This window comes from Rhinopithecus bieti, unplaced genomic scaffold, assembly GCF_001698545.2.
Source record: "Rhinopithecus bieti isolate Rb0 unplaced genomic scaffold, ASM169854v2 scaffold_39586, whole genome shotgun sequence".
Taxonomy (NCBI): domain Eukaryota; kingdom Metazoa; phylum Chordata; class Mammalia; order Primates; family Cercopithecidae; genus Rhinopithecus; species Rhinopithecus bieti.
Window position 1 is genome coordinate 2897264 of NW_016816842.1, and position 18018 is coordinate 2915281.

General features: G+C 36.9%; 1 protein-coding gene across 1 annotated transcript in view; it reads right to left on the reverse strand.

The window, feature by feature from the left end:
* Window positions 1–18018, reverse strand: part of SLC49A4 (solute carrier family 49 member 4) — an 85752-nt gene that overhangs the window by 10432 nt on the left and 57302 nt on the right. Inside the window, exons 6-7 of the mRNA XM_017855360.1 lie at window positions 14375–14442; window positions 10371–10498 (exon numbers count right to left, since the gene is read on the reverse strand). Coding sequence (XP_017710849.1) covers window positions 10371–10498; window positions 14375–14442 — 196 coding nt within the window. The remainder of the gene's footprint in view (window positions 1–10370; window positions 10499–14374; window positions 14443–18018) is intronic.

Genomic DNA, 18018 nt, shown 5'->3' on the forward strand with positions numbered 1-18018 from the left:
TTACATATGACTCATTAGTAGTACCTTAGGAAATCTAGGGATGGAATATCATTGGTGGCTTCTATAGAGTATTGTATTTCCAAAACATTTTAGAATTATTTATTTTCTATTATTATTATTAAGATGGGGAGTCTTGCTCTGTTGCCCAGGCTAAAGTGCAGTGGTGCGATCTTGGCTCACTGCAACCTCTGCCTCCCGGGTTCAAGTGATTCTCCTGCTTCAGCCTCCTGAGTATTTGGGATTACAGGTGTGTGCCGCCATGCCAAGCTAAATTTTTTTTCTATTTTTAGTAGAGATGGGGTTTTGCCATGTTAGCCAGGCTGGCCTCGAACTCCTGATCTCAAGTGATCCACCTGCCTCGGCCCCCCAAAGTGCTGGGATTACAGGTGTGAGCCACCGCGCCTGGCCTAGAATAATTTATTGATCAAGCTGGCATGATGGCTCATGCCTGTAATCTCTTTGGGAGACTGAGGCAGGATTGCTTGAGCCCAGGAGTTCGAGACCAGCCTGGATAACATGGTGAGACCCTGTTTCTCCAAATAATCATCATCATCATCATCATCATCATCATCATTTTTTTTAAAATAAAAATTTGTTGATCAGTCAGTGGTAGTCAGAGGAAAGAGAACCATTGACCCAAACATAGATGAGCCTAAGCGTTTAAAACAAGAAAATACTGAAGTAAATAACAGGAAAAAAATCAAGCTCTTAAGGACCACCAAGTGCTACTTCTGAGTAAAGATCCCCAAATTCCAATGGAATTAGCTGTTTTTAGGAAACATGTTTTGAAATAATACTTTCTACATTTTTATTTCTGAAGGAAATGTACTCCTACATATAATTTATAATCAGACAAATTAAAATGTAATAATTGAAAATAATCACAATCTGGTTAACAGAATAATTCTATGTGGTAAAATAATGAAAATATAGTAAGAACACACTGAAAGAGAACTATCAATATAGAGTCTTGAAAAGAGAGATTTGATTTTAATGATTTTTTTTTTTTTATCAAGCACGGTACAAAGAAAGGGGGATGGGATGTGTCAGAAGAGTCCAGTCTCTTCTGACACATCTCACGGGGAAGCAGTGGACTCTGTCTGAAAACCCTGAGACCTCACGACCATACAACTCCCTTGGCCCTCATTTCATGCTTATTAAGAATCATTGGATTTTGGCTTTCTATGTATCTAAATCCTGGGAGGAACTTCGAAGATGAGGGATAAATAACTGTTGTTGGAAAGATACAGTTTTTATTGTGGTTAAACATTCCTGATGGAACTGTAAATAGTTCATCTTCTGGTGAGTAATTTGGAAATGTCTATCAAAATAAATGATGTAATTACTCTTTGACCTAGCAATTTCATGCCTAGGAATTTATCCTACTGCTATGCAGGTATAGGTATACAAAGAACACTTACCAAAAAAAATGTAGTATGAAAAGATTCAAAACAAGCTAAATAACTCCCAATGGGGTGGTGGGGTGTTGGTTGGTTAAAAATTTGTAAAACATCCAAAGAGATATTATACAATTAAAAATGAGGCACCTCTGTATGTATTACAATAATATTAATAACACCTAAGATACATAAGTGAAAAAGGTGCTGAAAAGTATGTTATATTAAAATAAAGGGCACATACAAATTATCTGTCTGTAAATACACAGAATTCCCTAGGAGAATACAGAAGAAACTGGCAATCAGATTTGCCTTTAGAGAGGAAAACTGGGGGTCACAGGAGAGTAGTGACTTTTCACTCTATACTCTTTTTCTACTATTTGAATTTGAATTTTTTTACTATGTGTATAGCTTAGTTAATAGAATTAAAAGAAATTTCATGATGAACAAATGAATGGACAGTGAACACAACTCCACTTCATGTGAGTTTGTGAGCTCATGAGCTCAGAATTGTTTATCACCAGGTGAGCTGACCCAAAGAGCTGATGTCTATACCCAGGAGCCACATAACATAGCCTTGGCGCAGAATCCTTGACATGAAGATTCCCACTTCATTTGTTAGAATTCCCATATATGGAGGACAAATGGGCTACTATATGTAGGATAAATGGATGATACAACTTCAGAGGCCAGTAATCAAAAATTAGGTATTTTCATTCAATTGTCTCAGTATTGGTGTTTGCTTCTTGTATTACTATAAAAGTAATGACCAAGAGGTTTTTATTACACTGGATAGACATGTGGAAATCACTTGTTACTGCAATAAGTAAACAATCATAATAATTTACCCAGGAAGGGGTTAGATTAAGATCTTCATCATCAGAATGGGGGAAGGTAGCTGTGTCAGGACTGATTTAATATATTCCAGTGTTCTGGGGCATGCATAAAGCAGATGCTGATTATTCCAAGTCTGAATTTGACTTCCATTTGAGTTTTCAGTTTAGAGTCTCATACATTCAGTGGGTGAATGTCATCTATTAAAAGTCAGGCAGACAAGATAATTTCCTGCTTGTCATGGAGGGTTCAAACTACATGATCATTAAATATTTCCATAACTTTGTATAATACTGATACTAAAATTATAATCAACTGCCTTTCAATTAAAAATTCAAGGTAATTCAGCAGAACAAACACAACTGAAGTGCTGATGCAGACTTTTTTTCTAATAAAAAGCTAATAAAATTTCATGGGCCTACACTTTAAATTGCAAAAAACAAAGTCCTGTGCAGCACAAACTACAGTTAAAAATGAATGTATTTCAAGCACATGACTTGGATCATAACCCTGAAAGTACTCCTTCCCACCCTTGTTCCCACAACAAACGAAATTACTAAACTTTAGGGAAACAAAACTATGCATGAATACATTTTTATTAACTAAAGTTACACTAAAAACTTAGGGGATCAGTGGTTATAAAACAAATCACAGATAAGAATAAGAACTATTCTATCAATATCTAATGAGATTCTCAAGACAGCAGTAACAATTGCAACTTCATAATCTTGGATTTATATAATGTCTAAAAATATTTTAAAAACTGCTTTCACATATATTATCTTATTTGATTATCCTATCAGCTCTTTGAGGCAGGTAAAGTATTTTACAGTTGAAGTGACCAAAGTTCTGAAAGTAAAAAAACAGCTTATTTAGAAACACTGTAAATTAGCAGTGCTAATAATATGATTAAGGCCTACAGACTCTCTAGCATGTTTTCTGCCAATTCACTGTGTCAGAGTGAAAAAAACAAAAAATAACAAGGCCTGGTATTTTTTAATCCAATGGTATTGACATGAAAGGCGTATTTCCCAAATCCGTATTCAGCACAAAAGCTGGAAGTGACTGCACATTATATGACAGAACCAAAAACAAAGAATATCAAAAGGTTACAAACAAAAAGATGAATTTTAATCACAATAAATATAACACTGGCCCCAAATGTCTAAGTATAGAAGAGGGAAAACTTAGCTTAAGCCTTTCTTCAAAACGACTTATCGGATACGTATTATGTGGAGGCTGCTATGTTAGAGCAGTAAATAACCTCAGATCACTCTTACTCTAAGGAATAGGATGGACACCTGCTGCCCCAGCAACCATTTATATGCACATTGTTAAGATGATAATTATATTCCTCTCTCCAAAAAAAAAAAAAAAAAAAAAAAAAGGCATGTCTAACCAATAGAAGCAACAGCTTTGGTGCTGAATGCAGCAGGAAGTGTGCTAAATTCTAGTAAAATATTTTAAGGAGGACCCTAGCAAGCTATGATAGGTTTAGAAGAGAGTGATCCGGCAGGTCAGTGGTGTGGAATCCACATCCGATGAGGAATGGCTCTAAGAATGGTGATGGTGGTGGGAGGGATGGTTAGATTAAAAGCTAAGGTCGGACATGACAGCTGTCTTCAAATGTTCTGAGGGCTGTCAATGGAAGAGAAAGGGAGTAGACTTGTTCTCTGCGAGCTTTGTTGCTTCAAATCAGTTATAACTCACTGGGAGGATGAATGTTCTAGGCCCCAGAGCTAACAACAAAACAGGTAATGTCTTCTCTTGTGGGAGATATTCAAGTTGTAGACAGATGAACATAAACCTGGGATGTGATAGAAGAGATTCACTTACTGAATGATAAATTATATTAGATGATGCCTAAAGTTCATTTAAGTAGATCAATAACAAATTTAAATATATGTAGGGAGGAGAACTTAACCAGGATATTAAAAACAAAAATCTTGCCAGGCATAGGGCTCACATCTGTAATACCATTTTGGGAGGCCAAGGTGGGCAAATCGCTTAAGCTCAGGAGTTTGAGACCAGCCTGGACAATGTGGCGAAACCCCATCTCTACAAAAAAAAAAAAAAAAAAAAAAAAAAAAAGAAAGTTAGCTGGGCGTGGTGGCACACGCTGTAGTTGCTCACTTGGGAGGCTGAGGTGGGAGGATAGCTTCAGCCTGGTAGGTCAAGGGTACTGTGAGCCAAGGTCACACCAGTGCACTCCAGCTTCGACAACAGAGTGAGACTGTTTCAGAAGAAAAACAAAAAACCAAAAAATCAAAAAACCTGTAGGTGCTTCTTGGTGGAAAAGAATAATAGAAGATTTGCTTAGAGGTTTATGAAGAAATAAAATAACATTATAACATAAGCATTATAAAATAACACAACACATATTTCTTATAAATTATCTTAAGGAGTAGAATCAAGAAATTTCTCTGAAAGTTAGGCTTATAACATTAATATACTTTACTGGGCAAACTTTTATTATTGTGCATACTGACTGAACTTTTATTTCACGATGAAGTTAGGAAAGTTAACTGGGAATTACTAGATTAGACCTTTATTACAACTATTTCACAATCCAATTAAACTTGAATAAGTGAAAATACACCTTTTGCAAATGAAGGTACATATAAAGAGAAACAATAAGCAGCCAGAAGAAACATTCACAGTGTTTGCTAACTACATAGCTTTTCCATAGGTTTTGAGCGTGCTGAATACATAGAATATACATGTATGTGTGTACACACACACAGATACACTTTTCTATATCACTGAGCTGTACCTCTTGTCTCAGCATCACATTTCTTCCTAAAACAAGTGACTGCTGTGGCCTTCATAATCTACTGCTGATTAAAATACACAGTATATGCAACTGCGGTTCCAAAAGAGGATGAGGTATATTTTGCTGCAATGTACTATTAAATCATGGAACACTCACTGATGCCTAGTCAAGCCCTCCAACTCTAAGAAACACAGAATCTGCTGGAAGACTTATTCCTCTTCTTGAAAATCTCCATAGATAAACATTATATGATCTTCCTCGGCATTTAATGATCTTACATTAAGATTTTTCACAAATGCATTCTCTTCTTTTAATCCATATTCTACTTTTTCTTTCTTGAGCAGTCTGTCATAAGCACAAGACTTTGTCACTTTTAGTCCATAAAATTGAAGAGTAGTTAAGAACAGAGGCCAAATATATGAAAATATAGCAAGAGGATTACTCTCTAGCCTATACATGTTGCATGCCTTTTTTTTTTTTTTTTTTAAGAGACAGGATCTCACTCTGTCATCCAGGTTGGAATGCAGTGGTCATGGCTCACTATAGCCTTGAACTCCCAGGCTCCAGTGATCCTCCCACCTCAGCCCCCTGAATAGCTAGGATTATAGGCACATGCCATGCCATCTGGTAATTTTTTAATTTTTTGTAGGGACATGGCCTCACTATGTTGCTCAGGCTGATCTCAAACTCCTAGCCTCAAGTGATCCTACTGCCTTGGCCTCCCAAAGTGCTGGGATTATAGGTGTAAGCCACTGACCCAGCTGTTGCATGCCTTTCAATACAACTGGGTATGTTTCCTTTCTTTAAAATAACACCTGAAGTCACCTTGTGGTCAGCTGTCACTCCCTGGGGGCTTCTGCCTAGCTAGTTGTCCTTCCTTACTTCCCCACCCAGCGTGTTTCTGATATCACTGTCATAGCATTCTAGTAACTTTAGATGAAATTAGATAAATAATCTCTCCCAAGGCAACTTCTGTCAAACAGTCAAATTATACTGTTTCAGTAAACTCAGCGAAGTGCTAACATTTTTCAAAATGCCATTTTCAAAGCATTCATCTGTTCAGTACAAAATGACTTGGTGATTTGTGGCTAACAGGGCTGCTAGACATCTAGTTCTCAGATAAGATGAAGAATGTGTTTTCACAATTTTGTTTACTGCATAAACTTCAAGATTTTGAAACTCACGTTATCTAGTCATGAGGTTATTTATTCGCACTATTCTAAGTACTTCAATTAATAAAGACATAATGCAATTTTAAATATTCTGAGTTTCCCTAAGGAAAAGACTCCAAGAGGATGTATGTAAGCAAATAAATGTATCAAAACAGTATGCTCTGGGAGACTGGAATGACCCAGATTTTCTTCTGTAAAGATGGTAACAATAATATCACAACCAGTGAACTACAGAAAGATTGCAATAGAAAGTTTTAATGAGGTTGGCCGTGGTGACTCACTCCTGTAATCCCAGCTACTTGGGAGGCTGAGGCATGAGAACCACTTGAACCTGGGAGATGGAAGTTGCAGGGAGCTGAAATTGCGCCACTGCACTCCAGTGTGGGTGACAGAGTGAGACTGTCTAAAAAAAAAAAAAGTTTTAATGAGACAGCAGTAGCACTTATAACACATGGGTTGAACAAAATTAACTAGCTTTCCATTTATTAAACAGTTTAAATTAGTGCATATATTTATAAATACATTTCATGTAGAGTCTTCTGATATATAAAAAGCCATAATAGAAATTCTAAGTTTGCTAGGAAAGAGGAAAAAGACTAGATATTTTCCTGATTAAAATAGGAATGACTAGTAAAAAAGAAACATGAATTTGCCATTATGGACTTTAAACACAAGCCTAAAGGTATAGATTTGTCTATAATTAGATTTTGTAGTAAGTTTCCTTTCATGAAATCTCTTCTACTTAAAAGGAATTAGGTCAGATTTTTACAAGGCTTGTAAGAGTATCTGTGACGGATTTATTTAAATTCTTGTGTTCCATTTAAAACGTGCCCTTCTACCTTCCTACAGCAAGTGCTGAATAAGAGTGACCACAACTGCTGACTACCATTGGCAACAAGTAATGTTTACAGCGGCTCACATGGAGATAACATATACTTTATTCATTCATTCATTCATTCATTCATTCATTCATTCACTCCTTCTTCAGGGCCTGTGTTAGGTTCCACAGTGGGAGTTGGCAAAAAACCATGCTCGAGATTTTCAGACTGGCAGGGAAGATAAGACATATATACCCAGGTAACTATTAAGTAGTATTAGGGGAGAGAGACAAAAACCTGCTATAATTCAGAGAAGGAATGTGGACAAATCTAGTCCTTAACTCAGTGTGCCTGTAAGGTAAAAATGTATCTTTCAGGAGTATCTAAGTGACATTCAAAAACTTAACTTACAATTGAAAACGACAGTAGAACTTATAAATTCTGTGGTTGTTAAGCTGGCCACATCAACTCTATCTTTCAATTCTGGCCTTAAGTTAATTTAGAATTCTGCTTTCCTTTCTGTCCAACATAATTGTTTTCAATACCAGACTGGTAAAATATAGTCTTGACCAGCGTCAATCACATCAATTTTAAGATTTAAAAGATGTATAATTTTCAAATACATTTTCCCTGATTATAAAATTAAAACATACTCATACAAATCCAGACAAAAAAAAAAGAGATTAAAAAATTAAGCTCACTCTTAATCCTCCACCCAGAGATAAAGCTGTTAATTTTATCATATTAAATTGAAAAGACATAAAATTTAATGGAATGCACTATCTTATAATACAAATTCTATACTTAATTCAAGGGAAAGAAATCTGTTCTTTATGTCCTCATCACTATGTTCTTGTAAAATCTCACAGATGCTAACTTGACATACAATATCACACACACACACACAAAACTGAATGTAATGCCATGAATAAGAAGAATTGTAAACTAAGACTGTTCTACCAGAATGTTGTACAACTGCTAAATTATGAAGTTATACCAGAATAAAATTTTTAAAAAAATTCTGGCTCTGGCTCAGAATACTTGCCAAAATTGTTCAAAACCCCAATGTAGGATGCCAGTGTGTACAACAGTGCACAGTATTTTACTCTGTATCTAATTATTACTTTGGACAACTGGGTTTTCCAGGCTAAGCATGTGTACAGAAAAGAGGGACTGTTGGCAGGATGGTGTAGAGCAGGGATTTCCAAGCCTTCTTTGTTCTTAGCACTCCTAGTGTCTCAATAATTTTTTTCACAGTGTTCCAAGGCCAAAAGAAATAAATAGCCAACAATCCCATTAATCACATCATTTGGTTCAAACTATTTAATAACATGTATTATATGTCCTAACAATTTAGTAGCCATTAAAAAAATAATACCCATAAACTAACGGAAATATATTTTTATTTCAATCTTAGAGAACCACAATTACCTATTGATGAGATGTGTGCACTGATGCGCACTGCAAGACTTTTAAAAGTTTGGAATCAGACTGGACACCCCCCACCCTCATTTTGTGTTCCACACTAATTTTTGTGTGGCACTTGTGTGTACTTCCTTTTTATCACAGCAACTGCCAAAAAAACTACTTTGCAAAGATATGATGTCATCAAACAGAATGCAGCAGAATCTAATGCAGAAACTGGGAACTTCTCTGAACTAGAGGTTCAACCAGTATTTGACAGATGTTGCGGATCCCTGTGCTGCCCTTGTGAAGTTTACTGAGGCACTCCAGGGTGGCTGTCTTGGTGCAGAGGTTGCTCATTTTTAGTACAGGGCAACCTTATCCCCTCGCCCTATTATCACTGCAAACTTGGTAGGTAATCCCAAATAAATGGCTGTCCTTGAAAGATTTGATGCCTCTGATGTGTAAACTGGTGGTTCTTTTATTACAGAGTATAGGGGTTCAAATTGGGATATGCAATATTCCTTACATATAATGTAGACCAAAAACACCTGCCTTTTCAAAGATTCCCATGGAACATACATGCCACTGGCCAACAGGTCCCTATGGAGTCACTTTCAGACTTTTATTTACTTCTATTCATACAAATGCTTGTTATAAATGACTGTTACAATCTTACAATCTACCTTTATAACAAATAATCCTATAATTGAATATATAATGCAAAAGGTAGCTGAATATTACTTGCAAATAATATAAAATATGCATCTTAATATTTTGCTGGAAGAAAGGAAGATGCACTAACAGTCTCTGGTTTATAAGCCAATAATAATCCATAATAAAGCCATAGTAATTTTAAAAACATTCCATGGTAGGCAGAGTAATGCCCTCCCTCCCCTAAAGATATTCATGACAATATCTGGAATTTGTGAATATGTTACTTCACAAGGCAAAGGGGATTAAGGTTGAAATGGGACTAAAGTTGCTAACCAGCTGGCCTTAAAATTGAGAGACTATTCCAGATTATCTTGGTGGGCCCAGTGTAATCATAAGCATCCTTAAAAGTGGAAGTGGAAGAGCAGGAAGAAAGAGGAAGGCAGAAGGGTTCAGAAGCAGATGTAATGATGGAAGAAAGGCACAGATAATGCGACGTGAAAAGAACTTGACCCAAGGTTGCTGGCTCTGAAGGCGGAGGACAGAGCCATAAACAAGGAATGTGGGTGACCTCTACAAGTTGGAAAAGTCAAGAAAAAAGATTCTTCCCTAGAGTCTGTTCACATTTTGATTTTAGCCCAGTGAGACCTGTGTTAAACTTCTACCCTACAGAAATGTAAGGTAATAAATTTCTGTTGTTTTCAGTTGCTAAATTTGCATAACTTTTACAGCAGCGATAGAAAACTAATAGACTCTGAATTGATTATATTAATAATGACAACAAAAACAACAGCAACTAAAAATGTTTCAGGTCTATCAGATAAGCTAAGTAAGCTGGCTGTAATATACTTTCAACAGGTATTTCCAGTAAGTTTTACTTTATATTAATGATGTAATAAAACTAAATGTAAAATAAACCTATAGAGGCTGGTTCAAATAATTTTACTGAAGTATACCACAGTTTTTTTGCCTTTGTTAATTTTATTATTGTTTAACACTGATATAATGACTATAACCAGGATAAAATCTTTGTATTATGCTCTGATAGGAATTTAAAAAAAAAATAAGCATTTCCATGCTCTACATTTTAAGGCTAAAGATTATACTTCTTTTCCATATGAAAAATACCAATTAAAATATTTTTAGTTATTTCTTGGACTCTTTAGATAAGATGATAGTTTGATGACTGGACAAGAGAAACTTTTTTGTATATTTAACAATTACTTATAGAAAGCAAGAAGAAGTCCTACTGTCAGAGTTATGTACATTTCTATGAACAAAAATATTTATTAAAAGTTCAAAAATAGCGTATGTTCACCTGTGGTTAAAGGTAGGTGTGTGATGCTGTTCAAACAAGTCAGGGTGAACCACGTGGATGACAGCGTAGCTCCAGAAAACAGGAGGAGAAGAATTAGTTTCAGCATACCCCTGATAAAATCTGCAAACCTAAAACAAAACGTTCTATTAATTCTAGTGGGATTTAAAATACTATTTAAACAAATGACACACTTTCATTAACTACTACTTGAGGAATTTTCCATGTATTCTTTTAAAAGACAGTTTTGTGTGTTTTTTTAAACAAATTTTCTTACATGATGTTACTTTGTGATAATTTTTTCTCTTATAAAACACAAAAAAATGGCATCTTTGTTCAGGATCTACAAATTATAGGATATATTCTGAGTGTTTACTTTTTTTTTTAGAGACAGGATCTCACCATTGCCCAGGCTGGAGTGCAGTGATGTGATCAAGGCTCACTGCAGCGTCAACCTCCCAGGCTCAAGCAATCCTTCCACCTCAACCTGCTGAGTAGCTGGGCTAAATAATTTTTTTTTTTTGTACTGACAGGGTTTCCCTATGTTGCCCAGACTGGTCCTGAACTCCTGGGCTCAAGGATTCTCCCACCTCAGCCTCTCCAAATGCCAGTATTACAGGCATGAGCCACCATGCACGGCTGATTCTGAGTTTTTAAGTGCCACTGTCATTTTCTTTATATTTTTCTATACTTTCCAAACATTCTATAATGAATATATATTATCCCAGTTTTGAAGATCAGGTTAATTTGTTGACATGAATTTGCAAAGATCTCTCTCAAAATTCAAACTCACTCCGAGAACAAATACAGTTGCCTTCACCGGAGCCTCTCAGGTCTTATGTGACCTGCTGCTTGCCACTGCTCTCTCTTTTCCTACTGTTCTCCAGTTGGATGGCCATGTTTCTCTTTCTCATACATGCCATGGTTGCTTACCACAGCAACACGTAGCTTCTGTACTTGTTCCATCTGCCTGGAATGCTGGTACCCCCCAGATCTTCACGTGTTACTCCTGCTTACCCCTCAGGCCATTCAGGTCTCAGTTCAAAAGGCCCTCTGGGCTCAGTGAAGAAATCTTTCCCCATCCCATCTCCACTTTCTATTTTATTTCTTCATAGCACTTTCTCTATTGGAAATTGTCCTGTTTTTGCATTTATTTTTTGTCTTCCCTACCAGACTGTAAACTTCCTGAAAAGAAAACATACACAGCATCCAGAATAGGAATATTATTCTTCTAAACTTGGGACTTTTATAGTATTTTAAGTTTTCATGTTTGAGTTTTCATGAAACTAAAGGGCATTTGGTAGAGATGCTTATCATTTAGCTATGCCAAAAAATTTTTCCACTTGCCAGCTGCTTTTCCTCACCTGCAGATTAACTGTTGATTATATAGGCACAATCCTCTGGCTGCAAAATTTATTTTGTTCTTCAGAATTGTTCCTGTTATAGAATAGCTGATCCCATCTCAAATACGACATTTACTATATTCTCTCCACTTTGAATTTTCTAAAGTTAATTTTAATTTCTATTGTAATGATGAGACTGTCTTTGTTAAAACTTTGAATACTGTCTTCTGTTTTGTACTTATTTGACATGATATGGTTAATCATGTTTGTGTTTTCTAGAATAAAATGACTTCCTATGAGAGCTGATGCCATCTTTTGGTGGGAAAAATTAATTAACTTTTGCCCAGTGACTTAAATTTGTCCTCAAGCAGAAAATTCTTACATATGCTGAAAAAGTTTCCACAACTTTACAAAATGTTCCTCAAGAAAATCCAAAAGACTGTTTTAATCCCACGCTTACCTAACAGTTTTCAGATTTACATTTTGGTATGCTGCATAAACTTATTTGTCAGATACAGAGATGACAAGGTATAAGAGAATCAAACAGGTTTTTGGTACAAATCAGAGCTGAATTGCAAGAATGTGTCACAGAAACGGATCATACAAGAATAAACCGACAGCTGTAATCTGCTATTTTTGGAGACCCAGTCCTTTTGAATAGGCTGATACCACTGAAGTATATTATTAGGACCAAGAAGTACCTTTAATAGTGGTCTTTAACAACATAATTACAAAAATATCACCCAAAGCACTCATGTCTACAAGGTAGCTCTGTTCTAGGGAATCCCTAAAAATGGTGTTAGGAAAGTAATTTTAAAGTTGATTTTAGGGCTAGGAAATAACTGAAATTGATTTCAGATCCCAGAGTAAGGGTAGTATTTTTTAGAACTTCCATTTCAACAAATGAAAAGCAGAAAAGTCCTCAGTCTAACTTTTCCCTCTAGTTGTATCAATATCTAGTTAAAATTAAGGGGTACAGAAGGAAAATAATGAGAAATAAACATTTGAGACATCATTTTTGATACATAATTGTTTCCTCTTTGACCAATTTGGTGCTCAGAACAGGATGTGATCAATGATGACTCACTATAATTCGCTTGGAGATTTAACTAGAAAAATGAGGTATAATTCTTGTCAAAATAAGACAGGTTGATGTAATTTTAATATCAGTGATTTCCTACAAATACTATTTTCCCCTTCTGCTTCTTTAGTTTTTAGTTTTCTTATATTTTCCTAACTTAAAACTTCAAATAAAATGATTTAGAAATTACAGTGTCAATTTATTCTTTTAATATCCCTGAAACACTATACGAACCATAAAGTCTAGGTATAACATTACCCCATATCAATTACATTCAAGTATTTAGATATTGAGGTGATATATGGCTCTTATTTGATCTTCCCAAACATGTAATTAGATTCTCCTCTTCATGGTAAAGCTGATTGCCTAATTTTGTTTTTGAGCATAGTAAAATGATTTGGGAAGTGAATGAATATTATCTCTTTGGAAAATACCAAGAGTAGTTTTATAGGCATTTGCCTAAAAGAATGACATTTTAATTCTTTTCCTTTTTTTTTTTTTTTTTAGAACAAACGGGACCTTTTCCTTCTTCTGACTCATTCTAACAATGTGTTGTCGTAATAGGTTATGATCAAAGAGAGTGTGATGAAACTGAAAGTCTTCACAGACATTTTGCATCAAAAAGGGATAACCACAGGAAAATATCTGCCAAAAAAGACCATAAATATACAATATCTGCTAATCAGGACATTGCCTGTTCATGGAAAGTTCTAATGACACTTCTACGAATGATTTCTTCTCAAACCTTTTAGTCTCCACGACTATTAATTTGTCTTTATTATTACATTACCTTTTTCGGGCTCCATTCATAGATGTTGTTCTCCAATAACACGGAAAGAGGCAGTTTAATTACACTGGAAATACATTTCCAGTCTCCAAAAAAACACTCGAGGAAGGGACTACTCCAGAGAAACTTTCTTATAGCAGCAAATTCTCTTTTTTTTTTTTTGAGATGGAGTCTCACTCTGTTGCCCAGGTTGGAGTGCAGTGGCGCAATCACTGCTCACTGCAACCTCTGCCTCCCGGGGTTCAAGCAATTCTCCTGCCTCAGCCTTGCCGGTAGCTGGGACTACAGGTGCTCATCACCACTCCCAGCTAATTCTGCGTTTTCAGTAGAGACAGGGTTTTGCCGTGTTGGCCAGGCTGGTCTTGAACTCCTGACCTCAGGTCCACCCACCTCGGCCTCCCAAAGCGCTAGGATTATAGGTGTGAGCCACCGTACTCATCCCATTAGCAGTAATTGTATATAACGCATGTGAATTTTCTTTTCTCTTTTTTTTTTTTTTTTTTGAGACAGAGTCTCGCTGTGTCGCCCAGGCTGGAGTGCAGTGGCTGGATCTCAGCTCACTGCAAGCTCCGCCTCCTGGGTTTACGCCATTCTCCTGCCTCAGCCTCCCGAGTAGCTGGGACTACAGAATTTTCCTGACTACAGAATTTTCCTGTAGTCTGAACAAGTGCCCCTTTCTGACCTTTGCTTGTTTTACTTTTCCCTGAATTGCAATGTTTATTTAGGGGAGCCTATTTATCTTTAGGCTTTTTTCCCCTTCCTCTGTCCACTCACAAGTTTAACAAAATATTCTCACCTTGCCATAGCTATTCCAACAACACAGCCTCCAACTATGGACCAAAATCCAATCCAGCCAGCATCTACCTGTTAAGAAAGAAGCAGACACATTTAATATAAGACGATCATATTGCAATATTAAAGGAATGAAAAAAAGTCCTCTATAATCAGTATGTTAATAGCTAAATGGATGAAATAAAAGAACTCACGTGTAACTAATGTATACAAACATCTAAGAAAACATGTCCTTGATTAACTTTTTATTGGAATATTGAAGTCAACAAAATAATCAATGTCATCAAACAAGTATTTTTCAAGTATGTACTACATGCCTAATGTTGGACTAGGAACTCTTACAATTAAGAAAAGGATGGAAGATAGTCACAGCCCGGAAAAGTTTAAATATAACCAACATAGGAAACTGCTAGGTAATAACTGGATGCTAAAACATGGGGCAACAACTAAAAATATATCAGAAGGTGGAAGGCAGGGGGAAATGTGGGGCTGAGCAAGAGAGTAGACAGAGAAAAAGAAGTTGAGCTGGGTTTCAAACGTATAGCTTGTTCCCCTCTTGAGAAAACATTTCCAGCCCTGCCATTTACTAACTGTGTGACTCTGGGCAAATTATGTCTTTTTACCTATAAAATGGATTAAATGACATAATTTGTATACAGTACCCAGATCAGTGGCCAGAACACAGGAAGTGCTCAGTAAACATTAGCTGTTATTATTATTACTAACTGATGAGGCTTCTCCATCTATCTAGTCTCTTTCCTGCCTGTGTGGCCACACTTTTTCACAGCAATCTATGAATGCTGCCTACATTTCCTCATCACTCCTGTATCTTTAACTCTTATTATGACTTGGTTTCTGTCCCAACTGATACTCTAGGTCTCAGTTCCTGCATTAGTGGAATGGGGATAATAAAGTTTTTTGAGGGTTAAATAAGTTAATAAATGTAAAGTGCTCAAAACATGTTAGTTGTTATGAAAGAAAATTCATGTCTCTAATAATACTGGTACATCTTGTCTCCTCTTTCTCCTTTCCACAACCATCATGCTTGCTTTTATTACCTTCTTACTTCTTGAACCTTATAAGAGCTTCTTAAATGGTCTTCACAATCTATTTTGCTCACTGTTGCCAGAATAATTATCCTAAGCATTCCGCGTCCCTGCTCGGAAATAGTTACTGGCTTTCCTTGTGGTTACAGGACAAAGTTCAAACCTGACCTGGCACTTGAGCATTGTCCAAACTAGCTTCTACCTTTTACTGTTTTTCGAGTCATATTTTTCATTACACTTGTGACAGGGATTGCCAGCTGTCCACCAAACGATTTCTTCTTCTACCTGGATACTTAGCTAGATGACCTGTCCCAGTTCCTAGCTGGAACAGGTGACCATGTGTGAGCTCTCATTAATGGAAGTGAGCATAAGTGAAGTGTGCCACCTCCAGGTTAGAACTTGAAAGAAGGTGTATGCCTCCTCCATGCTTTCTCTCCCTTCCTGTCAGCTGCAGTCTGGATGTGGCTGCCCAGCTGCACCCATGCATATAATGACAAGGTCCTAGGGGACAGAAGAGATACAAGTGGAAGCAGCCTCCGTCTCTTAAATCAGTGTGAGGAAAAGAGCTGTCCAAACTGTGGACAACTATCCTAGATTACACACACTGTCCCAGATTGCAATGTGAATGACAAATAAATTTTTCTTAAGTCTCAGAATTTTCGAGTTCTACTTCTCCCAGGAGGATAGCCTACTCTAAGCGATACAGTAACTTTATATGAGTCTTTTGCTCTATTGGTGTTTGCTGCCGGAAGCAAACATGAAGGCTCTCAGGAGAAAGATAATATCCTGAAGCTTAAATTATCTCTGTATAGTTTTTCATACTATTGGCATTTGAGGAAAGATAATTCTCTGTTCTGTAGGACCACTCCTTTCACTGCAGGGCATTTGGTATCTATAATCCAAGGCCCACTAGGCTCCCACAAACAATTCCTTCTATCCTCTAGGTGAGTGGGGTCATGCTCTAGGTTAAGGACCACTGCACATCTGGCTGTACTGATGCTGGTACTTTCAGAACATTTTGTATTTTTCTACCTGCTTTGTTCATGACATTTGTCTTAGTTAATAAAATTCTACTCAATACTTATTTTAAAAATTAAAAAAATTGCTTTCATTTAATTTTAAATTCTACTTTACTTAATAACTGATATGATTCAGGGTCTCTATATCTCTCAGAGTTTGTACCAAGAAAGATACTTGGAAGGGCTTTTCAGGGTTTACAACATGAAGCACAAATCTACCAGATCAGTATCATTTTTTGTGTGCATGACATGGGGCCTTACTCTGTCACCCAGGCCAGAGTGCAGTGGTGCGATCTTGGCTCACTGCAGCCTCTGCCTCCAGGGCTCAAGTGATCCTCTCACCTCAGACTCCCAAGTAGCTGGGATTACAGGCATATGCTACCACGCCCAGCTAATTTTTTGTATTTTTGGTGGAGACAGGATTTCGCCATGTTGCCCAGGCTGGTCTCGAATTCTTGAGCTCAAGTGATCCACCTGCCTCACCCTCCCAAAGTGCTGGGATAACAGGTGTGAGCCACCATGCCCAGTCAAAATCAGTATCATTTAAATGGGTGCTACACTTTTCCTTAACAGAACTGAGCATACTCGGAATACCTGCCATCCAGAAAAACAGGTGAGAAAACTAAAGGAAGGCTTTCTTCTTACAGTAAAGGTGCTGCTATGGTCTGAATGTTGGTGTCCCTCCCAGATTCTTATGTTGGAACTTAATCCCTAATGTGATCATATTAAGAGGTGGGGGCCTTTAGGAGGTAATGAAGGGATGAGTGCCCTTATAAAAGAGGTTGAAGGGAGCTGCCTTGCCCCTTTGCCACGTGAGAATGCAGCAAGAAGGTGCCATCTTGGAAGCAGAGAGTGAGCCCTCCCCAGATATAAATTAGTTGGCACCCTGACCTGGGACTTTCTAGTCTCCAGAACTGTGAGAAATAAATTTATATGATTTACAAATTACCCAGTCTAACGTATTTTGTTGTAGAAGTCTGAACAGACTAAAACATGTACGCTAGGTAATTTAGATTAGTATTCTGGTTGAGAACTAGAAAATCTGGGGAAAATTTTATCTGAAGGCATCAGAGAGATAAGAAAATAACGCAGAATTCTGAAACCATGATCTAGGATGGGAAGATAATCTGAAGAGATAAGCATGGTATTTGGAGACAATTTTCTTTTAGGGTTGTCTGCTAATTTCAGAGAAGGTGGCTAAGGGACTGAGAAGTTACCGACAGCCTCACTGACCTAGAAGAAAAAATACCAGCTTAGGGCCTGCTGTGGGGTGGCCTTGTAAAAATCCCGCATTTTAACTGGGCACTCTGAAGGGCTATACCTAAGAGTAGGAGGAACTAGAAATGGAACAGCCTCCTGAGGACTAAAGCCCAGCTTTAAGTGATCTCAAGCTCTGAAACTAGATTAAGGTGAATACCAGACTCCCGCCAGAAAAAAATATAAATTCTCTCTGAAAGAAAACAACATCATCTTGATACTTAAATTATCTCCACAGTTTTTCATATACTATGTCTAGCACTCAATCAAAAATAACTGAATACATAAAGAGATTTTTTTTTTTTTTTTTTTTTTTTTTTTTTTTT